The 25,184-nt window shown below is 39.6% G+C and overlaps 1 protein-coding gene across 2 annotated transcripts in view; it reads right to left on the bottom strand.

The window, feature by feature from the left end:
* OBSCN (obscurin, cytoskeletal calmodulin and titin-interacting RhoGEF) overlaps nucleotides 1-25,184 on the bottom strand; it is a 1,961,032-nt gene that overhangs the window by 1,153,766 nt on the left and 782,082 nt on the right. For both annotated transcript variants that reach the window (XM_069211034.1, XM_069211033.1), the window contains one exon: nucleotides 13,522-13,788. In XM_069211034.1, the coding sequence (XP_069067135.1) occupies nucleotides 13,522-13,788 (267 nt within the window). The remainder of the gene's footprint in view (nucleotides 1-13,521; nucleotides 13,789-25,184) is intronic.

Below are 25,184 nucleotides of genomic sequence, written 5' to 3'. Positions count from 1 at the left end.
TCCTGGGTAGGAAGGGTGGGAGGGGCTGACAATTACACCTGAATTGACAGTGCCTGTGACCACACAAAGGGCTGCTTACCCTCTACTGAAATGCTATGCATGATCTTCAAGTGGATCCCGGTCTCCACCAGACGCATTGCCACTCAAGCCCTTGTTACCTGTCGCCTTGAATACGGGAACATCCTGTACGCAAGAATCACATCACACCTCCATGAGAAGACTTCAAGTCATACAAAACCCAGCAGCGAATTCATCCTGAATTTCCCCAGGGAAACCCACATGACCCTTCTTGAGAAACTACACTGTCTAACTGTTCACAAAAGATGCCAATTCATGTTGCTGATCCACTCCTATAAAGTGCTTCAGTACCAAGGACCGGCCTGCCTCAACCAGCACCTCAGCTTCCACCAGCTCTCCAGGCCTCTAAGATTCCCCTCTCCTTCCCACACTCCCCACATCCGTGGCGGCAAGAGCGGAGGCTGCTCCTTCTTCTACCTTGCCGCAAAAGCCTGGAACTGCCTCCCCATCCAACTCAAAACTGCTCCTTCCCTCCAGGAATTCAGAAAGGGGCTCAAGACCTACCTTTCAACTGACTCACAGAGTAGCCAGACCCAGCACCTGGATACCCTCACAGTGATTAACCCGCTATACAAATCCATGATTGATTGATAGTCTGGAGCCAGGGCTGAGGAAGAAAGGATAACTGTGCCCTTCAAAGACCCTTCTTTGAAGTCACCCCCACCTCAAATGCACATTTGGGCATAAGCAATGGGTCTCTCACCCCACTAAATCAAACACTTCTGGACCTACAACTGGACTCTGTCAGAAGAATTGCTGTCCTGCATCAAAGACTGTCTCTTTGCTGGATTGCTGACCTGGAAGAACTGCTTTTCTGCTGTGTTGTCCTGCTGCCTGCTGCTCTTTGACTCTGCTGAAGGAGAGCTGGACTCTGCCTTGCACCCCCAATGTGATTTCCAAGGACTTGTTGGCTTGGTTCCTGTTGCTAGAAACTCAGGGTTATCAAGTTCTCTACCACTGTTCCTATGCCTGGTTTTCTGAAAGTGTCACCAAATTTCCGCACCAGTGAAATTGATGTATCTCCTGCCTTCTGGAACAGGCAACCGACACATCAACCCTGTTGTAGGAGTAAATCAGCACATTGCTCTTAGCGCCAGAGCAGCATCTCTGGAATCGTTCATGGACGACACATCCCCTGCCGGCTGGAAGCCACACCCAGCACATCGGCATCGCTGCACAACTGAAACCACTGCATGGCCTACATCGCTGAAGGGTGATTGGTGCATCCTTTTGACAGCATGGGTAAACCCGGCTCATCAGCTTCTTTATCAGTGCATCACATTTTTGACTCTCTTCTTCAGAAACCAATGCATCCCCATGAACAAGTGAAAAATCAATGCATCCCTCAACTGTTGGAGTGACACCGACACAACTACCGATGCATCAACCTCTCATCTTGTGCTTTCGTCCAGGATCAAGGTATTCTGTTCTCCAGGCCTATGTGGCTCCTGTACCAGGCCCATGCTCCAAAAGGTCAGCTTGAACTGTTGACTTTGCCTTGGTCCAGTGCAACCTTAACCCACCCATGAGGCGCTATTTGCTTCTAAATGCTATTTTTACACATATCCTTGTAAAATTCATAACTAAAATTCTACTAATTGGATTTTTGTCATTTTGGTCTTGATTTATTTAAACAATTATTGTCGATTTTTCTAACCTGGTGTGGAGTGTTTTTGTGGTATTTCCCCTTTAGATAAGCCTGACTGCTCTATGCCAAGCTACCAGAGGGTGAGCACAGGTTACCTTTTGGTGTGTATCTGACTTACCCAGATGGAGTGGTGGTCCCTATTTGGACTGGGTGCTTACCCCTGACAACTAGAGACCCCATTTCTAACAGAAGGGTAAAACCTTGTTGGGTTGGAGGGAACAATGTGCATTGGAAATGATAATCAACACCAATCATCCAGACCAGGTGCTACTCATACGTGAGAACGATGTGGAGAAATGAGGAAAAACCTTTGTGTTTAAAGAAGGCTGACCATCCTATAGTGTGGAAGAATTAATTGTGCCAAATGTGCACAAGGTGAGAAGTGTTCCTTTAGAGCTGTATGGTGTTTTGAAACACAAATTAAGCATGTTCAAAGTTAGAGCCAATAGAATTTTCCGAATGGCTTGGGCCTTCTGTTTTAGCCAAAAAGTCAAATGGGAAACTGTGCATGTGTATCAGTTTGAGAGATCTGAATGATAGTATTTGTCACTCCATTCCACACAATAATGTGTTGATTGGTCCAAATATTGTGTTGTTCTTCAATAAACTACATTGATTTGGGGTTCAAACAAGATGGAACATGACAGGCAGTTAGAAAGAGTGCTAATTATATCAGAACAAGCCAGTTTAGCAGTAGGTATAGGGAAGTGTTATTCAGAGTAAGCTGAGTAGAGTATTTAGGACATACATTATCATGTGATGGCATGATACCAAATGAAGTTAGTAAAAGCCAGTAAAAAGGCAATGTCGCCTAGTGACAAAGAACATTTACGTTCTTCACTCGGACTGGCAGAATATAATTCCAAGTTTATTGATCATGTTTCTGATTGTGTTTATGTCCTACGGTCAACAATGAAAAAAGGAGCAAAGTTTACATGGACAGATGTGTGGCAACACACAATTGATGAGATCAAGAAATATATTATGAGAACAGAAACTGTTTGATCAACAGGACAAAACAACAGTGGTTACTGATGCTAGTGCATATGGTCTTCTTGCTGTTCTGATGCAAGTGAAGTGAGGAAAGGGCAAGATGGAGATGTTGCATTTTCGTCATTGACACCAAAGGGGACAAAGAGTACATATGCAACGATAGAGAAGGAAGCACTAACATGCTGGTAGGGAATGAGGTATTTCAGAACTTATGTGTTGGGCACTTTTTATGAATCATGAACTGACCACAGGCCTTAGGTGCAGGGAAAGCAACACCACAAATAGCATAGTGGTTATATCAAATGCAAAAGTACACCTTAATTATCAGGTATGTTTCAGGCACCAAGAATATGAATTCTGAGAGCCTTTCTGGTTTGACACTGAGGGATGAGAAGATGAGGAAGAATGGATCGTGGCCAATGCGTAACAGTCTTGTAGAGGTGCCTTTTCAGAGGGTGAATTAAGACACACATTGATTAAAGGCAAGACTTTCCTGTTGGTACTGGATAGGTTGCCCAAGGAAAGAGCTCACATTCAACAGATGAATTGTGGTTAAGTGATTTCAAGCAAGTGTGGGCAGGATTATCTGTACTAAATGAAAAAGTAAAGAGGTGTAATAGGCTGGTAGTTCCAATTAGCTTGAACTTTTTTCTAGTATGGGCTTACGCCAGATATTATTGAATTTATTACAGGAGGGACACAGTGGTATGTCTACCATGAAAACGAGGGCCCATATTGATTTCTGGTGGCCTGGATTGGACAGTGACACTAAAAGGTTTGTTCACAATTGTACTGCATGTGCATGTAGTGACAAATCACTTAAAAGTGTGGAAAGCCCTAAAGTGTTGATAGAATTTCTCAAGAGAGCCTGGGAGAACGTAGGAATTGACACACGTGATTCATTTACTATGGATGGACTACTTCTCCAAATGGATGGGAGTTGCATTCTAGAGGGAGATTAAAACGTGTAATGTGGTCAATTCCTGTGAGGAAATGATTTCAGAATGGTAGGATGCACAGGGATGGTAATTTCTGAAAATGAGCATGCGGTTTTGATCTCCCCTAGGAAGGAAGGAATCAAGCACTATAGGACTGTGGTTTACCTTCTCTGTGAAAACAGTTTAGCTGACTATATTAATCATGATGTTTTGAATTGATCTGGCTTGGAAGCATGAAGTTAGGAACATGTCTTTATTGGATAAAACCTCAGTTAGTCACAGGAAAGACTCAATTGTTTATTGAAAGGAAGATAAATTATTTGATCTTAAAGGATGGAAACACATAGAACATTAGTAATATTTGGATCACCACATTTGGGTTGATGGATCACATCCTATTAAGACAACAATTGAGCGTCTTAGAGTCAGCAAAAGGGTAAAAAGGAGATCCAGGAAAATTAATGGATGTGTTTTTGAGTAATTAGGTATATCATTAGACCCCATTTTTTTACTTGCAATTATATGTAAATTGTGCACATTTATATACATTCTCATTGTTTGTTTGACTTTCCTCTATGTTTAGATACAAAAATCCATGGCATACTGTTTCGTGGTGTCATTTCATCAACTTAGATTCCTGTAAGTATAGCACTGTTTGTGGTATTTAGAAGAGAATATGATTTTTTAAATTTGAATAAACAGGATATGTCATATTTTATTGTTATCTATTTATGCATGCATTCTACTTGAGGGGTCACGGGCCACTATGACCTGGACAGGAAAGGAGCTGAGTGAAGGAGCTGTGCCTGGCTTGGGGTTGCATAATGCTTGCTTGTTCTTTCCAGTAAACCTTACTTATAACATCATTATAGCACTGTGGTGTTTCTTAACACTGTGGAACAACAAACAGGCATCTTCTATATGAAGATGTGACCAGATGTCACACATTTCTTTCTCTGCACGTTTAAGGCAGTGAGCGAGTAACACGCTCCTCATGATGTTTCAGACTATTCTTACCGACAAAAGTTACTAACCAAAAATACTGTTTCTGTCTAGTAATATTGGGCCAGATGTAGGAAACACTTTGCGAGTCGCAAACGGCAAAATCTGCCGTTTGCGACTCGCAAATGCGTGTTTCCTATGCAGAAATGCATTTTGCGAGTCGTTACCGACTCGCAAAATGCATTTCCGAATCGCAAATAGGAAGGGGTGTTCCCTTCCTATTTGCGAGTCGCAGTGGTATGCAACTCCATTTGCGACCGGGTACGCGGTCGCAAATGGAGTCGCAGTTACCATCCACTTCAAGTGGATGGTAACCCACTCGCAAATTGGAAGGGGTCCCCATGGGACCCCTTCCAGTTTGAGACTGGACCCCAAAATATTTTTTCAGGGCAGGGAGTGGTCCAAGGGACCACTCCCTGCCCTGAAAAAACCGAAACAAAAGGTTTCGGATTTTTTTGAAATGCAGCTCGTTTTCCCTTAGGGAAAACGGGCTACATTAAAAAAAAAAAAAAATGCTTTATTTAAAAGCAGGTCGCTAACATGGAGGCCTGCTGACTACAGCAGGCCTCCATGTTAGCGAGTGCCTATACTCGCTATGGGGCCACAATTTGCGACCCACCTCATGAATATTCATGAGGTGGGTCATTGCGACCCCATAGCGAGTTGCAGTCGGTGTCTGAGACACCCTACTGCATAGCAATTTGCGAGTTGCAAATTGCGAGTCGGAAGGACTCGCAATTTGCAACTCGCAAATTGCTTCCTTCCTACATCTGGCCCATTGTTCTTTCTCACGTGTGTCCTCCCCATAGAGTTAGGCTGCACCAGCGTTAGCTGATAGATGCCCTTTATCAAGTAGCTCTGGGCTTGGTGCCAATGTAATCCTGATTCATGCCTTTCAGGCCATCACATTCATTATAGTAACCAGGTTCCCACTAGCCTTGCGGATTGCCAATTTTCAGAGATGTCAGTTTGGCTTTCAAGGCATATTGCAAACCTGTGAATCAGTAAGGACTGTATCAATGTGTCCTCTCAGCCCTCTACTTCTCTCTTTCCACACTGCAGTGCAGCAAGCCTGATATGTACCTCTAAATTTATAGCAAACTGGTTTCTTATGTAAATGAAAGGAACAATGGGAAGGGGTATGATTATTATTGCAATTAGGCAACATGTCCTAGTCTACCAAATTAAATCAAGCTTTAATCAGTGGGACCGGAGAACAGTGTAAAGACCATTTGTATATGTGACTCTCTTATAAGTACTCTCTGCAGTTTGGCAAGTGGCTTGAGCTTTGATCTAATGCTGTCGATTATCATTGTAGGTTAGCGGGGGCACGGTTTATAGTTACCTTAGGATCAAGTTAGTTACTTGAAATAATTCTATAACTGCTGAACTTTGTGCGAGTAAGTTCAGAACCTAACTATAAAGTCCCTGTAACCTTTGATTTTTTTGGAATGAATTTTATATATATATATATATATATTATATATATATATATAGATATATCTAGCTATATCTATATATATATATATAAATATATATATATATATATATATTTATATATATATAGATATATCATATATATATATATATATAGCTATAGATATATTTATATTTGTTTATATATATGTATAGCTATAGTTAGGACAAACTTTTCCCATAGACTAAGCGTTTTTTGTTTTCTTAATAACTCTGCCGCCGTTTGATGAATCGTCACAAACTTTTTCGAGTGATTCGTCAAGCGGGGGCAGAAAAAAAAGAGGGGGGGGGGGGACTAATTTTCCCCCATGCAATGTCTATGGGGATTTTGCAGTTTTTAGACCTGACTACAGAACAAATTGCTGAACAGAATGACACAAAATTTTGCAGAAAGGTAGATTTTGGCCTAGAAATAGCTCTTTTGGTAATTTGGTCAAATCTTCTCAGTAGTTTTGGAGTTCTTAAAGTAAAAAAGATTACGTATATCTAGAGACATGGCTCCTCAATTTGCAGATCCACACACCAACACCAACTCCGTGATTGGCTGGATGCAAAGTGACAGGAAAGTTGTGGCCATAATTTTGTTAATTGGGACTTGGTTCCCAGCGGTAAAAATACAATGTAAAAGTGATAGAAGGAGTCAGGGTAGAGATACCTTGATCCCATGGGACTGGACTGATTGAGGGGCCTCATGGGCAAGAAATAGTCCAAAAACATGTATATATAACTCATGCCCTAAGGAATCTGTAACTCGCACCCCTAAGGAATCTATAACGCATGCCACTGCAAATGTAACAGTGATATTATCATTGATCTCACAGAAGATGTTGCACGTGATATATATGCAGTGTAATTTTAAGTGCATGGTGAGAGGTATAGTTACTTAGAGCCACGTTATACCGACTTGAGATAACTATAAGTGGTGAATTTCACTGGTTTGATCTGTTTGCAACAGCATGTTATAACTGATAGTTTCACCTAATTATATTGTCACTTTAACCTGTGTGTTTTTCAGTGAATTTGTAGAGTTTTTATGTGAAATAATATTTTATTACCATACATAAAGCCAACATCCTGCTTTGCATAGCCTTTGGCCAGACCCTGCATCAAGCACTCCCATAGGTCGCCAGTCCAATGCCAGGCATGCCTTCCAGCAGGTGCGTGAAGTGGACTTAGCCCCAGAACCCTGCGTCTAACCACCTGGAAGCATGGCCTTCTGACATGCACAGGTCCTGGCTGCACTCAGGTAGGCTTGTTGACTTTGCCAAAGAATCACTACACCAAAATATAAGGTAACCCTAGTATCATCTTTCTCCAAAAATCACCAACATTTTTTATCTAGAGAAGATTTCAGTAATTCACACATGCAGTGAATAAAAATCATGATTAATATTGTTCATTGGAGTTTTATAAAAAAAAACTACTATGTAAGTTTTTCATTTAACATATTGCAATTTGTGGATTAAAAAATGTAAAAAGAAAGACTCAGGCCCTCATTACGCCTCTGGCGGTCCTACGACCGATAGACTCGCTCTGGCGGTAGGACCGCCGCCAATGCGGCGGTTCAGACTCCACATTATGACTGTGGTGAATGTGCCACGGTCGGACTGCCGGCATTGACACTTTTTCACCGGCCGATGGCCTGGTAGAGCCAGCGGTCTTAATCTACCAGAGCAGCACTGCAAGCAGGGCTGCCCTGGGGATTACGAGTCCCCTCTCCACTGTCTTTTACATGGCGGTTGCACTGCTATGTAAAAGCTGGCGGAGATGGGGTGCTGGGGGCCCCACTAGAAAGCTTGTTGCGCTTTTCGCTGTCTGCTTAGCAGACAGTGAAAAGCACGACTAGTGCTGTTGCATCCGACGCACCGCAACATTGTTTCCGGCTTGATTACAAGCCAGCATCAATGTTGTTGGCTGTTTCCCACTGGCCCAGTGGAAAACTCGTAATAGGGGCCCCGGAGGGCTGCTGCATAGGTGGTAACCCGACCGCAGGATTTGACAGGCGGCCTTTTCCTCCTGCCAAACTCATATTCAGGACCTCAGACATATTGTGTTTTTTTTTTTTTTAAATCAACATGTCTTTGAATCTTTCTTTTAACATTTTTCAGTTCACTAGATCCAATCATAAAAACAACCAGAAGAAGTCCTTGCACTCCGGCTGAAGAGCATTGAGCTCCAGCTAGAAGCGATTAAAAAAAATACTGTAAGCCCTCCTGGGTCATGGTTTTAATGACCAAGGATACATACTGTTTTTTTTATGTTGCTGGGTGGCTGCTTCACTTCCTGCAACCTCTTGACAACTTTAAAAAATGCTTTGTGGTGCCCCTCCTTGTCCTAGGGCCCCCACCATGCTTAAAAAAATAATTAAAATAAAGGCCTTGAAGGGCAATATGGGGCACTCCATGTTGGATCAATGAATAATAAATGAGCGTCTTCTGCCTCTCATTTTTTATTCACTTTGGTGTCCCAGTGGAACATCTTTTAAAAAAATAAATATTTGAGAGGGGCATGCAGACCCCTCTTGGGGCCTTTATGGCCTGGTGGACCCCATCCCCTGGGTCCTTTAACTTTAAACAAAGGGAGGACCCCATCACCCGGGCCTATTAAGTGGGGACGCATCCCCCAGGGACAGAGATAGTTGCCCCAATGCCCACCTAGGCCACCCTCAAACCACTAGCTGGCGGCTGGGGGTGGAGCCGGAGTGCCCTTGCGGCCCCAGCCGGCACCCCATAAGGTGTGAGAGCTGGATTTATTCCTACTCAGAGTGAGCAACTGTTTCTGCTTGCTCCCTCCGGGAGCGGACCAATTCAAAGCTCCTGCAAGGTGGGATCTGACTTCTGTTTCCCTGTGTATGAACAGGCTGTTAAAGTTAGAGTTATTTCAATTAACTATAACTCATGCTCTAAGGTAACTGTAACTTGCGCACCTGCCATGCATGTTTTTCTCCTCAATAATTTTACTGCAAATGTTACAGTGAGATTATCAATTATGTCAAAGAAGATGTCATGAGTGACGTAATATCTTGTGTAATTAGCAGTGCATGATGAGGGTGTGAGTTATAGTTACCTTAGGGCACGAGTTATAGCTACTTGGAATAACTAAAACAGCTGAATTTCTGTGGTTTTGTACCTTTAAATGTGAGCCTAACTATAATGTTCCTGTAGCAATGTGCAAAAATCAGGTGGCTATGCCTTAGTGCTTGCACATCCCAAGCAGTACCTCAAGGAAGGGAAGGTACATAGAACGCTAAGCAAACACAATAGTACAATCGTTGCTGTATTGGTGCATACCCTGTTACCTGGGGTAAAGCTTGCTGCCACTGAAGGCGGATCAAGTGCAGCTGTAAAAATATACAAAAAACTACCATAGCACACATAGAGAGTCCAGATATAGTAAAAGGAGCTACTACATACCGGCTACGGACTTACAGTTGCTCCTTTTACTATATCTGGACTCTCTATGTGTGCTTTGGATTTTATTTTATATAATGATGATGTAGCCTTTGTTTTTTTTAATTCAATTTCCATGTTTTTTCAAATTCTATTTCCTAACCATAATGGCCCTGTAACCTTTTGTTTTTTTCAGTGAATTTCTATGGTTTTTCTACTGTTGAGTAATTTTAATTACTATACATTAATCCAACCACCACGGCAGGCAGCCTTGAGATGTGCATGGCGGAGGGAGGTCGCTGAGTCTTCATTCTACCCCCAATAACCATCCAAACCTGTGCCATACATGGCCTTTGGACGTGTGCGGCGGGAGTTTGCTTCAGGGCTTGGGGAGTTCACAGGACCCTCCTAATCTTTTTACTTTCTAGCCTGGGGAGGTGGTCAGGCCCGGGGGGGGAGGGGTTCCTGACAACCCACTGCATTTTATTTTGCATGGCACCCCGGGGCTTTTGAAAGCCCTAGGAGGATGGCCCTGTGAGCTCCCCTCCTAATGTTCTATAGGCCTGAACGCCTCCGGGACCTGGCCCACCTTGGGGCAAAATTAAAAGCACATGCTTTTTAAAAAAACATTCACAGCAAGATTCATGAATATTCACAAATTTTGCTATGAGTTTTAAAAAAATGCGTTTTGGGTCAGGTGGGGACACCTGTACCAAGGCAGCCGAGTCTCAAAATGGCTGCCAACACTTCCTGGTTGAAGTGTTGGCAGCTAATCAGATCTCTGCATGAGATCGGGAGTATTTGCAAAGCTGTTGTGACCTTAGATATGCAAATTTGGAATTCATTTAATTTCTGAATGGATTTACACCAAATAAGAAAAAGGGTGGTCTCTGGACCAAAAGCTACCTTTATGTCAAATTTGGTGTAATTCCATCCAGCGGTTCAGCTGCAGGCGTGTCTAAAGTGTCTACGGGAATTTCTATGGGAAACACACTTTTGTGGAACCCCCTTCCCCCTTTTTCTCAGCCCTTGCTTGACGGATCACCCCAAAAATTTCCATGGACAACAAAACCCAGCTTGATACTTTTTTTCGGAAAACTTAGAGAAGATTCATCAAACTGCACCAAAGATATAGCCAAGTCAAAAAACGCTTTTTCTTTGGAAACTAGGTCCTAAGTATAACTACCTATGGGAGACAACCAGTAGGTAATAAATATATATATGTAAGCAAAAACCTATCTAATGGTCCCCCATGTTAGTGGTAATGAAGGCCCGGCACAGCCCTCATGTATAACTAAAACCAGGGCAGGTCGATGGGACAATCAAAAGAAAAGACAAATAGGTTAACAAGTGATACAAACAAACATGCACAGCTAATACAAAACGCTTAGGAGTAGAATAACATATATCAACAAAAATATAATCAATGCCATCAACTAGACAGAGTCATGGTATAAGAATCAGGCAAATGATTCCTAATGTTCACAGCAGCGGAAACAAATATAGAATTGATAGGCTGTTGGCTGATTCGGAACAAACTGAAGAAACAGCTAAACCTGCCTACACTGCCTAAAGCTTAAAACACGTGGTCTTATAATCCTTGCTCTGATAGGGTGGTAAAAACTACAAAAGAGAAAAAAGTGCATAGTTCATTGAACAGACTGTCCATCACCAGGACAGACCGTCCTTTCTCTGTTCCATAGGATATATATATATATATATATATATATATATATATATATATAGTCTATGTTTATATATATAAAAATATATGTATGTGTGCTTGTGTGTATATATATATATATATATATATATATATATATATATATTCTCTTTTTTCAAGGTACTTTGTTGTGGAGTAAGAATAGTAAATCTATACTTCCCTAGTTATTGCTGAATAACCGTACGCCATGACTGTGTAGGAAACCCAACACAAAGGATGGAACTGTGTGAATCAAGGCAAGGTTTTGATTGTGAGTTTCACAAGTTTCGAAAAATTCCCAATTTTTCGTAACTTGTGGATATTCGAAAACTCCTTCCCATCCACGTATGACTCTTAAACTGGTCAGTGATTTCCTCCAATAAAGGGATGGAGTGTCTCATGTTCCATGATGAAAAGATAAATGCAATAAAGCAAACCTTGTTAAGTTGTAGGGGGACGGTATTCCTCTATTGGAAGCAATGTTTTCTCCATGCACAAAAAAGGAAAAAAAGAGCGATTGCACAAAGAGACTGCCTTTCACCAGTGAGTAATTATACCTGTTTACAATTAAGCAGCAGCAAAATAGTTGCTTATAAGTATATCATATGACACTGCCAGAACCACAGTAAACACATGCGGCTAGTGCAGCTTTCCCAACCTACTAGTGCTTGTGAATGCCCAAAATGAATAAGAATGCACCCATTTGAGTAGTTATAGGGGCCTGATTCACAAACTGCATTTTTGAGTACATTTACTTTTTTGAGGAAGTTTACTACTTTTTTGATTTACAAACTGCACTTCTGTAGTATTCTACATAGCAAGTCTACCACTACACATGACCAACCTGAGGTACTGCAACACTCTCCCGCAGGAAATAATGGAGTTAGGGATTTAAAACAAAACCCCAAAGGACATATTGGTCAGTTCAATTAAATTGTTTAAAATAGTTAAAATATAAATACAGATAAATTGTTAAAAATTAAATATAGATGCATTGTTACTATGTAATTATAAAATATTGTTATTATTAAATATCTTTCATTTACATTTTAACTATTAAATATTTTAAAGATGACCTTTAAAAATAGTACATACTTATTATATAATAATAATGATACAATAACTATTTTTAAATATGGTATAATTAAATAATAAATATGTACTATATTAAATAAATGTTTAACATGAATGTATATATATTCATATTTTAAACTTTTAAAAATAATGTAACTTAATGTAAGTGTGAATGTGACCAAAGCCGAGAGCTTGTCAAACATTTGCTCCTTGCTCATCCTACTGTGCTATGTACAAGCCCAATGTACAGTGAGCAATCATCTTCTCCTAAATTATGTGCTGTCATTGAGCGCTGCTGTTGCTTTCACAATCTTCATAACTACTTATGGGCACCAACAGTAGGAGTCTACATAAATGAACTACTACTGTAGTGTAGAGAGAGTGTGGCAGGCACTCATAATGGCTTCATGTTATCTTCAAAATGTTGCTAATCACACATTCATTCTCATTGATAGCCTTCTTAAGCCTGCTCCCTGGGGTGAAATTTGTTTAGGAAAGGTTTCAGGGGTTGGGTGATGTGTAAACAGTCACTATTCATAATCCCATGGAGCCTACCTCTCATCCAAAAAATGATAACCAAATCCCCTCCTGTACCCTGTGGAATCAGGCCTAACCACACCAATATCAATGGAGACACAAAGGGTAATGTTCGGGTTACTTTCACTTAGACTGTATTAGAGAAAATGTTTCTGCCATTGGCTGCAAATTTTTAAAAAATCTGGAATGCATGATGATAAAAAATACTTATGCCACAAAATTTAATTCTCAATATCCTTGCTAGAAAAAGCCAGCTCAAGACTTTTATCCAAAGTTTTTAAAGGTTTGCGATTCCAACAATATTCACATGGCCTGAGCATTTCCAGCTGCAGAAGTGCTAGAACCAACAACGATGATACTTTAGGTATTAAATGTAGCAACGTATGGGCTTAAAATTACTGTATTTATTCCACAATCATTCACTTCTTGCATAGATGTATGAAAATAGACATTCACAATGAAAGGCCTTTCCTGCCTGAAAGCTATGTTTGTTTTGTAATCTTTAGTATGTGCATCGACCTATAATTTGTACAGATTTTCTTGCATATTCAACCAACAGCAACCTTGGAACTTTAGGTGGAACAGTATAACTAAAAATAAATTTTCCCCTTTGATAGCTTATTGATAGGTGTTATGTTACAGTGGTCCTTGAGATCGCCTTTATTTTCCACTAGAAAACCTCACCTTCCACATCAAGATTTGCCACAACTCTTGTGCCACCAGCTTCACATGCGTAGACTCCACCATCTTCTGGGATTGTTGACTTAATTGTAAGCTTTGCTACATTCCAGTCTTGTTCAATAGTTATTCTCTTTCCATCAGCATGAATTTGTAGGTCATTTTTCTTCCAGGTGGCCTGCACAGGCCTGGAATACTGGCAAATGAACTCTGCTGTGCCGTCTTCCTCAACGGTAAGGTCGACCATGGGGCTGACCACTTCAATGGTTGGATCTGTCAACCAACATGTCATTAGGGACATGTGTTAGTGGATCCAGGCATAAAGGGCAGCACAGGGATTTATATAGAAAGCTGGAACTTGAAAGCCAGTTACACATGCCTGCAAGCATGAGGATGACCAGATGGGGTGTTTTAGTTAGCAGGTTTAGTAATTGCTTGTGCCCGCGACAAAAGCTATAAATGTCAAAGTGCTTAATTAAGAAGTTGCGATGGATAGATGAAGTGTTATATGCATTTGTGTTCATACCAATGAAAAAGCAAACATGTTCAAGCAGTATGAAGAGACAAATTACATTATATATTTTACAAAAAAGTGTGCAAATAATGTCTGAAAAAGGGTGCCAGATGACAAATTCCCATCAGATCTTTACTAAAAAAATAGTTTGTTCCATTCCCAAACGTTTCCATGACATTGTCAAAAATTTGCTGCACTAGTTTCATATATTTGGAGCATATTGCTGTCATTTTCATAATTTAAAAAAAGAATAATAGGAGTAGTGCTGACAACCACAGAGTTCCACGAGTACTGAAATGCTTTAGTATATCCGCATGCGGCATTGTAAAACAACTTCACATGCAGAAGGCACTATTTCAGTTTTTGATCTATCCAAAGGAAAAACATTTTTCTGTGTCAAAATACTTTTCCATGGGTCTCCATAAACTTTGGTGATTCCACTAAACTTCCCTCTCTGGAAACACAGTTGCAATTTCCAAGTGTGAATCTGGGTGTTCTTAACATCCAGGTGGGCTAACCAAAAATGCTCACAAACCCACCCTAAATTTGAATTTGCAAATATAGAAATTAAACTTATTTGGAAGAATGTCTTTATCATCAAATCCCATTTGCTGGACTAATTTCCAGGCATTCCTAGATTTGTAAATCAGGAATGTTCCTTTAATGCCACCATTTCTTTTATTAGTACAACTATGAAAAACTTAAGGAAGAAAAGCATTTATGAAAGTACCCTACCACAATAGCCTTAACCAGCTGATTACCAAGATTTTAAATTAAAAGGTGTTTTAAAGAGTCTCAAAATTCACTGGGTAGTTGCAGTCAACCCTGTTATTACATGTGCTTCCACAACCACTGTGCTTAACAAACTTTTGCTTTTGAGAATATGGACAGATATACATTGGCTAAGCATAAGACATAAAAAAATATTTTCCCCACAAAAAATGGGATACTTCCATTATATATTCCTATACTATTAGACATTAACTTTACATATTTTACCTTGAATAATATTCTAATTATTATAATTGCCACCAGGGGTTTCACATCAACACCTCCTATTTGTGTGTTGGCAAATAATAAAGATGTGAACAATTATTTTGTTGCTTGTGAAATTATTACTTTTAAAAAAACTTCTCTGTTTCAATTTGCATCATTGTTCTTAATAGTTGCTCCTTGGACCACCTGCATTTTTTTCTAACCCACACTCCTTATTACCGAAAAATATTTCACAAGAAGAAAATGAGAGGAGAGAATTAATTTAAGAAACTTATATATTTTCAGGAGTTTTTAATTTAGAATTCAAATATGCTTGATGTTGTAAAATTGTAGGTGAGTTTGGAAAAAAGCTATACTGTATGATTCTGACAGGTAACCATATAACTTTTGCCACTTAAAATATTTAGGATCCAGTGTAAGTTTTGGTTGGGCAAAATGAAGTTGATTTCATTTAATGAATTAGTAGCTGTTTTGCTAAAAAAAAACAATGAAGCACAAGCTCTGTCGAATGTGTGGGAGAAAAGATAATACAACTTCATCAATTTCATTGAAGCATTCCTTCAAATTTTAAAATTAGTTTCAGTCAACATCTGACAATTTCTCACATCTTTGTTAAATCACTCCTGAAAAATAAGTCATTTGACATGAAGGCACAGGATGTAGCCAGCACAACAATCAGGCAGTGTCCAATGGCTTATGATTTTTAAAAGGTTAAGGGTGTGACTGGAATATGCATGTTAAATAAAGCATTGTTAGATATGTACTAGTGCTCTACCTTCTCATAGCCCATGTTAACAGGCAACTCATTTTTGTGGTAAGAAACTGATGCCTATCAAGAACATGATATAATGGACTTTTAGGGCCTGATTTATATCCTGGTGGACAGATTACGCTGTCACAACAGTGACGGCTATCCCATCTGCTGAAATATAAATCCCATTATATCCTATGGGATAAATATTTAAACGGACAGGATATCTGTAACCATTATGACAGATTGACCCATCCTCCAGAATCTAAATCAGGCCCTTAGTGTCTAAAGCTGAACAAAACCAGTTGTGCCAGGACTTAAATGCAGATCAAAATAGTTTACATTCCATCGAACAACACTAATTATATATAATATGCATGTGTGTCATATGTAGGATACACTGTAACATCTCTAAAGGAAGTCATTTGAAGAAAATGTGTCCCCCTCATTTCAACCACTACTGTGCAGGTTTTGATTTTCAAAGATAGGCTTTTAATTTGTGTGGTTCACCTGCATTACAGAAAGTGCAACATGCATGTTTTTCATACATCAGAAACCACTTTAAAGCATATGAAAATAAGATGCATCGGCATGCGTAGCTTTAGAATCAGCATTATCTATCAAAGGCATCTGCCCTTAACATCTGTTGACCAGAGATCCACATGTATTAATATGTACCAATGCAGACATAATACTCATTGTATGTCATTGTATAGTTTTATTATGCCATTGATTGGCATACCTCTGAGATTGTAGAACATAAGAAGGTGTCCATGTTCTGTCCAATTGTGACTCAGAGCTGAAAATGTCATTGCTCAGTGGAGCAAGTACAATTGCTGATATTTAGGTGTAAAGAGCACAGCAAATTCTGTATGTGAAACATTTACTGATGTTTCATGAGTTGGACTGTCTCAACTGCAGGAGCCAGATTGTTAGTGAAATGCTGGCCAACTTTCAGATAGTCCCTTTTCAGGGATATGTTCTTTCACATTGACATATCTACTTCACTTATATTTGGTCATTGTTTGCTACTCATATGGAGATTAAGAAATTCCTAGTTCAGCAAGACTTTCAATTGTTTTTCCAGAAGCAATCTGTCACAGTTATATTTGTAAAACAGCTGCCCAGTGATAGGCAGATATTTACAGATGAAAAATCAGTAGCACCAGTCTTATGCTGAGCACAGTGAACAAATGCATGCATTCCAGGACTCTGTGTTTGGCTGTTTAGCCACAGATGTCATTGCTGATGGATTCAATCAACTTTTCATTCTTTCAAGGTCATTAAACAAGTCTTATTAAGAGGGGTAACAAAGAACAACTGTTATCAATGGCAGGATTCTGCTTTGGCACTCAACATGCGCTTTACAGACACATTGCTATGTTACATGTTTACCACAATAGCCTTAACCAAAACCCATCCCCAGCACCATTGGCTCTTTGAGGGCTCACAGCAAAAGAACTTCTAGAATGCTAGAGCAAGACTGGAGAAAGTGCAAAACCATAGCAGCTGATCAAGAACTGAAACCACAAGTGAAACTCCACAAGGATCTTGTTTTCTTCTCTTAGGCACATTGCTGTGACAAACAAATTGATGTAAATACTCAAAGATTGCACTTTCAAAAAATATCTAATATGGCACCCACCAGACCCACAAGTACAAAATGTCACATTTGCTTCTCATTACTACCGACATAGCCAATTCTTTAAAAAGGTTCTACAAATTAACAAGGAGCTCAAAAATAGCTCACAATCATCTACTCGTTTAAGAAAGGATGTTACCAAAATGAACATCCTTTAAACAGCTTGAAACCAAGCCATTTTTGTAAAGCGCCCCTCCACCAAACCCTTTGCATATTCTGGGGACCTCATCCCAGGGTACCTGAAAATATCATCTACCTAAATTGTATCCCCTATTATTAACAGTATCATTAATTCCTCGTTAGAAGAATGAATATTTCCTTCCACCATAAAATCTGGCCAATTTACTTTTCTACTAAAAGAACCCAACCTTGATACCACTGACTTTCATAACTTGAGGCAGTTTATAAGCTTCTGACCATGGGAGCATGGAAAAACTGCTTTTCTGAAACCACTGTCTCCCATCTCAAAAAGCAACCTTCAAACTTTTCTCCAGTCTGCTTTTTGACTCAAATAAGCCAAAAAACAGCATCCATCCCTATATTTCATGATACTGTAATTACTTCAGATAAGGGTATCTCCTTGTTTAATGAACCTTTCATCAGCATTGGAAATCATCAATAACGAGACCCACCTGAAAACAATCTCCAGAATGGGACTAGAGAGTCAAATACTTGAATGGTTCTCTCCTTCCTCACATCTAGATCTGAATATGTAAAAGTGGACACATATAGACCTCTCTCTTTAAAGATTACCTGCAGTATATGTACCCTAGGGCACCATCTTTTTGCCTGCTCTTTCAAACTCTATATGTAGCCACTATTATCATTACTACAAGATATACATTGCCTTGCATCAATATGTATACTATTTACAATAATGCCTTCAATCCCACTTATAATTATCAGCCTACAACTGCTCCTCAATGAACCGAAATATTTGATGTCCTCTTTGCCCACGAAATTCAACCCAGCAAATATTGAATTCCTACTCCTTTCTTTCCAAAGGCTCTCTTCTTCCTGTTTGAAAATGGTAGGAAACAATGAGGTCTTGTCCGCTTTCCATCTCAGGACCCATTGCTGAAATGCCTTGATTGCGTCACTGACCAAAAGGGAACTATGAACAAACATTTCCAAGATAAACAAAGTTCCTCTTTCCAATTTCAAACTGAGTAAACTCTTCCATGGACATTAGAACTGCTGTTCAAGCCATAATACTCTCTCATCTGGATAGTGGTAATGCTATGCTATCTGTTCTGCTCAAAACACCTGTAGCCCCTGTGAAGGCCATCCTGCATGCATGTCTTTGCTGTGTCAAAAGGACAAGTAAATCTAGCCAACTCACGTCTCTGCCACGATCGTTGATCCCAATGGGATGACAGCTGTCGTGGTTGAAGTCAGCAGCAACATGCTGATTACAACCATGTTCCCCGCCAGCCTTTTAATGGTGGTTCATTCACCATGAACAGGCTGATGGAGAACAAGTGCAGGTGGTCACAGGGGGGGCCCTGCACTGCTGATGCCTATGGCAGTCAGTGTGCATTCCGAGGGTGCTAGGGAGGGCCCTGGTGCGATTGTCCATGTGGAGCCGAGTCCAATGCCGCCACACGTTTTCCACCAGGCTGACCAACGGAAACCTTGGTTTCTGCCGGTCCGCCCAGTGAAAAACCTGTAATGGGGCCAGTGGGGAGACTGCCAGCATTGTGGTTGTCTCTTCATTAGGAGTTTGGTTGTTGGATTTTTCCAACCGCCAAACGTATAATCATCCCTTTTGTGTCCTTTTAGAAATATTTAAAAACTCTTCTGTGCAGAATGTACCTCGATGTCTAGCTTTCATTTCCCCAACCCATTTTCACTGCTTCCTTAATGGTTGCATTTGCTGTATTGTTCTGGTTATATACATGAAGCTGTGTTGCCCTTAAGGCTAAGGCTAAGCTACACAAACACTAATTAATGACATTAATGTGTTCCTCTTAGTAGCACCCTCAGGTATAAGAAACCGTTTTCCAGCACTTATTTTAACATTCATGCGAACAAAGCTTGATATGCAGTCACATATAGCAGTCATCAAAGGGACAATTCTGCTTGGAGGTAAAGCCAACTACAGTTATTTTACTACCACAAAGGCAAAGAGTGTTCTAATAATTTACACATGTAACTGTGAAAAAGCCACTGTTTCAGCATGAGGGCAGATATGATTTAAGTGATAATGACATCAACTAATTATTTTCAGGTCTTAAGTTCGGGATTGAGTATACTGTTCACAAACATAACGTCTTCTTTTCTAATTATTGCTTTTGTAATGTGTAACTATCTATTCTTCTATAGGAATCACAGTTATATGTAGATATACTTCCCCATGTTTAAATTGCTCCTTCCATGAATAACAGAGAGGAAGTCTACTGAAATATATTAATTTCTCTCCACAGGAGATCCAGTGGTTGTTTTGCTTGACATTCTTTGACTTAAGAGCACAAGAGTGAAAAACAGAACAAGATACAAATTCCATAAAAATTATGGAAATGGTTCACTGGATTATTCTATGCTTAAGTTCTGGGAGTTAAGATGTAATATATCTGTTTTTAATTTGTGTCATACATTATTGTTCAGCATAATGTAAGAGGTGTGCAAAGTTTCGTATTTTTTTCATTTTTTATTTCTCAAATGTTTTTTAATACTACGTTTACTATCTGCAGTTTGCAAAGCTTCCTACGTGTAAGGTTTCACATGAAAATCAAGAGTTACACTCCTCTTTTATGTTCTTTTGAGAAGAAATTGACAACATACAATTGTTTCAAAGTTGCAGGTAAAGCAGCTTTCAAGTTAACTACCACATCTGCTTTTCATCGCTGATTAGCATTCACAAGAAGATATTTCTGACGAGCATGGAACATCTATGCGAGTGCACAGAGGTAGGAAAAGTGGGAAAACCTGGAACCTACAGTTAGGCCAATAATTGGGATCAAGGTGATAATTTACATACGTATTAAACATTTTGCACACCCCTGTCTGATACTTGAACTGCATTCATAGCAAAGTTTCCTTTTAGAGGTGATCCTTAGTCTACTAAACCATTTGCTTTTACCGCTTTCCTTTATTCCTTCCGTTATTACTGAAATGGTAATCTCTATCAATAGTGTTCTGTTGTATGAAAGTCTGCTTATAGAAATCCACACATATATAAGTTATTACAGTCAGAGTGTCACAGATCATTAGCAGGATTCAAAGTAGATCACTTGTTCCTGGGCTTGTTCTGAAATGCTTGTTTTCTTCTGGCCCAGCCGGGTAACGATCACACAAAAGTCAATGATGAACTGAATTATGTGATTTTGGTGTACTACAGATAGGTAAAGAAACTAGGAGACTCCACTTTCTGATTGATCAGACATCTTGCTGAGTTTGGCACATATGGCCTCGTAGGAAGGTCTCCATTCTGGGGAAATGGCTTTATCTTCAGGCACAGATTAAAGTTGATAGAAATGCATGTTAGTGGTTGAGACACCGCGTTTTCTCAAAATAGCTAGCTAACTCACACTTTTATGCAATACTGGCAATGTCTAGGTCTGGTTATTTATCAGCCCCATCAAGGTCTCCAGTGGTTTAACTACCACGGGAGAGATGTTACCCAATGTTGAGTAAGAAGGTTTTCAGGCAAATATTACCTCTTGCCTCAAATTACATCCATATCACAGCAAGAAGCCCACTTTGCCATCATAATTATAGGAAGGGGACCTTGGACCCTATGGTGCCTAAAACTGTGTGTAACAGTGATTGTTAATGCTAATCTTGTTTCCTTAGTCTCTCCATATTTTACTGTCACATGAGCTTCTGATGACCCAATTCCCAACGCAGTCAGAAACTCCACATGCACAAAGCATATAACTTCTGTGACTAGAACTCCCAACTATAAATCCTAATATACAAAAGACAGTCTAAAAAGAATGCCCTCCAACCACAGTATTCTAGTACACAAGTTAAAATGTTATGGTGCCATGAAGAAACAAAAAAGTGAAAAATGCCCACATTCACACAAAGTTTTCCAAAATGCAACACCTTACAAAAGTTCATAAATGTAAACTTGTAAAACTAGTATGACATGAAAAGACTTCTCCAACTATCTCAACATACAATGCCCCTTTTATATCAGAAATTAAATGTGCTATGTTCCTAATGTGAGCGACCCCGTCAGGCTACTCTCTGGTAGAGTTCATTGGTCCTTGGGCTAACTCAAAAGAATGATAATTCAATGGTTTAGCTGAATGTACTAATAGCTTGAGCCGTGCACATGAAAATGTCTAACCATCCCAATTTGAAATAGATGAAAACATGCAGCCCCTGTACCTGGAGAAGTGAGTATCTGCTACAGATCCAAAACTCATAAAATTAATTTATGATGGCATTGCCTTTTGTAGAAATCATATACATCAAATTCTATATGTAACCAGCATGACTAAAAATGTACACAGCATTTCAGTTCATTACACCCCAGTCTGAAGAATCCAATCAAGACTTTATTAGTAAATAATAAGGAAAGTTACTAGTTTACATAACATCAGAATATTCTTAATGTGCAAAATGTGCTTTTAAAAGTCAGGATAACAAGGAATACCACAAGCAAGATGTGCAGTTATCTAATCGTGGTGCTCCTAATGAAACTGGTAACTTTCAAAGGAATATTAATGTTTATTTCACAATTATGTTGATACAAATCCAAACTATAAGGAACAACAGGGTCTTATTTTGGAACTATGCACTGAGAAAGGAGACTCTGCACTAAAAATTGTCCAAGCAGTGTCCTGAAATCTTTTGAAATATTGTCATGTTATATCAAAATATTAAAACATAGAGACTCACTGTGATGACTTTTTAGTTGTAGTATCTTATTTAGGGAAAGCCACCATTATGGCATGGTGCAGAACCGATTGATGTGGCATTGAAGTGTGTCCACTGTATCACACCAAATGTATATCTTCTAATGTGGAGAATGACTTATAAGGAACAAAACTATAATTATTTTAGTGAACCAGCTATTGGATGATTTATAATAGTTCTCAATAAATGGACATGTGTAAGTCTTGCAACCGATTAAATCACATGACATTTTATATGCAGTAGTAATAGTAGTAAGCAGTTCTTCAAATCAAATGTTTTCAGTTTCTGGGTGATTGATGTATAGAAAGACCCGCAGGAAAGTTGTCTCACTGCCATGTCTTTGTAAGGATGTTCTGTGTTTCTTCCCTCAGTTACATCAACCAGTTAGTAGACAAAAACGAAATGATATCTGCAGGAAATGTTCAAATATGAGCAAGAAAACTACACAGTAAGTCCAGCAATTTATGCGGACTGAACAAAGCATTAGGAGACTAGAATTCTCAATAACTAGACTGGTCAGGGATTCAAAAAACACAGTGGTCAGTTCCCACCATAAATGTCGGAACTGCTTCCAATTTGGCTATTAACATTTTAGAGGATTTCTCTACTGCCCCAGTTAGTTCTACAGTTGAAGTTAAGAACTGGTGGATTTAGTAGTAGATATGTCAGTTCTGTGATGACTGTTGGAAACAATTATGTTTTTTTTATGTATCCTGCCTGCTTAGGTCATTATCTAAGTTACAAGATAAAGGGGGTCATTTTGAGTTTGGTGGACGGGAAAGGCAGTCTGCCAAACTCCTGCGGTCAGGTTACTGCCAGTGTGGCCGCCTTCCCACAGGTCCCATTACGACTTCCCTCTTTGGTCAGTTGGCAGAAACGGTGTTTCTGTCCCATGACCCAGCGGGGAACAGGCTACAACATTGACGCCAGCTCATAATGGAGCTGGTGGCAATGTTGCTTTGGGTATGGTGCACCAGCACCCATCGCGCTGTTCACTGTCAGCAATGAACACAGTGAATTGCATGATGAGGCTGGCCATGGGGGCCCCTGCACTGTCCATGCCAAGGGAATGGGCTGTGCAGGGGCCCCCCTGCACCCCATCTCTGCCAGCCTTTACATGGCAGTGCTACCGCTATGTAAAAGCTGGCGGAAAGGGAGGCCGTAACCCCCAGGGTGGCGCTGCGCCCAGTGGAGGGAAACTGGCGGTGCTGGCGGTCCGGCCGTGGCACAACCACCACGGCCGTAATGTGGCAGTCAGAGCACCACAAAAGCGATTGGACTACCGCTTTAGCGGCGCTCAGACCGCCACGCAACCCTGACGGTTTGAAGACTGCCACGGTGGCAATGACCCCCAAAGTGTTGCTGATCATCAAGATATGACTTTGGACAATGCTTGCATAGATTCTATCTCTTCTAGAAATGGCACACATCTCACAGAATCATCTTAACTGATTTCCTTTTGAGCAAAGCTTCATTTTCCAAAACTCTTGGCCTCTAGAAACATCCAAGAATGATAAAACAGTGCCTTAAAGCCTTACTTCTACAGTTGTTGTTGAGATAAGGAATATTTAGTAGTGCAATATGTTAAGCCAGGAATATTCTTAGGAGGAGAATTAACTTTTTTGTGTTCATCCATATTATTTAGGTCATTATTTAATTGAATTATCACAAGATAATGTGCTGCAGGTTTTCATGATATGCTTCTGGGCAAAGCATTATTGGGTGCCAGCTCTAATGAAAATTGTTATAGTTTCTCAGAACCCTCATCCCCAATTTTCCTTTTAGTAGAGCTACTATGTCCAAACACCACGGCCTCCAGAAGAAAACAAGAATTAGAAGATATTTTGCACTATGTTTGTACAAGGGTATTCATAACAATATGCCATCCCCCATTTACTTATGTAATTTACATAGTAAATGTCATTTGCATGTTTTCTTAAAGGCAAACTACATAGAACAATGATTTTTTGTAGATCACAAATCTCAAGGTTCCAATGTGCTGGTTCCACAGAATGCAAAATTATTTCTCGCTTCATGATAAAAGATCATCAAATTCACCACAAGTCATGAGATATCAGCTCCATAAAATTAACATGCTACCACTTGTTGCTGTAAAAATGGCAAACTAAGACTTTATTATCAGTTGAATTTATTTTTCTTGGGAAGGTGACTGCATTCAAACTTCCCGAAAATCTAATGTAAATTTTAAACTTTGCTTTCCACTCCATGTTACCTTAAAATATTGCAATTGGATAATTCAAGGATTACAAAGCATACACATCATCCATGAAAAATCTTCCAAGGCCTCCACCAAGAGCCCCAACCACATGAAAATTATTTCCATTAACTTATTACTGTATTTTTGTAATTGAGTTCAAAATAGCCTTTACTTTGGAATGACTGAATGGGTCCCAAAAGAGTGAAGGGCTGTGAATGGAGGAACTGGGTTTTATAGAGAGTTGGACTCATGGTCACATGCACGCTCTGCCACATCAGATTCTGAAAATGGAAAAAAACAACTTCTACTATAGTAATTTTTTTAAAATGTTGCAGTTTGCTGAGAATTGCATGTTCTTTTGTTACTGGTTGCACCTAATGCATGGTTATTTTACATTAAAATGTTTAATACGTAGATCTTTTACAACTGGTTTGGGTAATGCATTTCTGCTAGTTAATAAACTGTCTTTTTACTTCTGATAGTGTACACTCCTTTTACTATTGGTGGTCCATAGAATGTTTACCAATGAAATGGATTTTATGCATTCGTTTTACTTCTGACACTTTTCATACTGACATTGGTAGTTTATTATGGGTATGGACACTCGTTAAACATTGTACCTTTCTAATAGGACTTGAAAGGTCTTTTTAAAAAGACCAATCAAAATTGTAAAATGAAG

The sequence above is a fragment of the Pleurodeles waltl genome, chromosome 10, assembly GCF_031143425.1.
Source record: "Pleurodeles waltl isolate 20211129_DDA chromosome 10, aPleWal1.hap1.20221129, whole genome shotgun sequence".
NCBI lineage: Eukaryota > Metazoa > Chordata > Amphibia > Caudata > Salamandridae > Pleurodeles > Pleurodeles waltl.
This window is presented reverse-complemented; position numbering and strand designations above follow the sequence as displayed.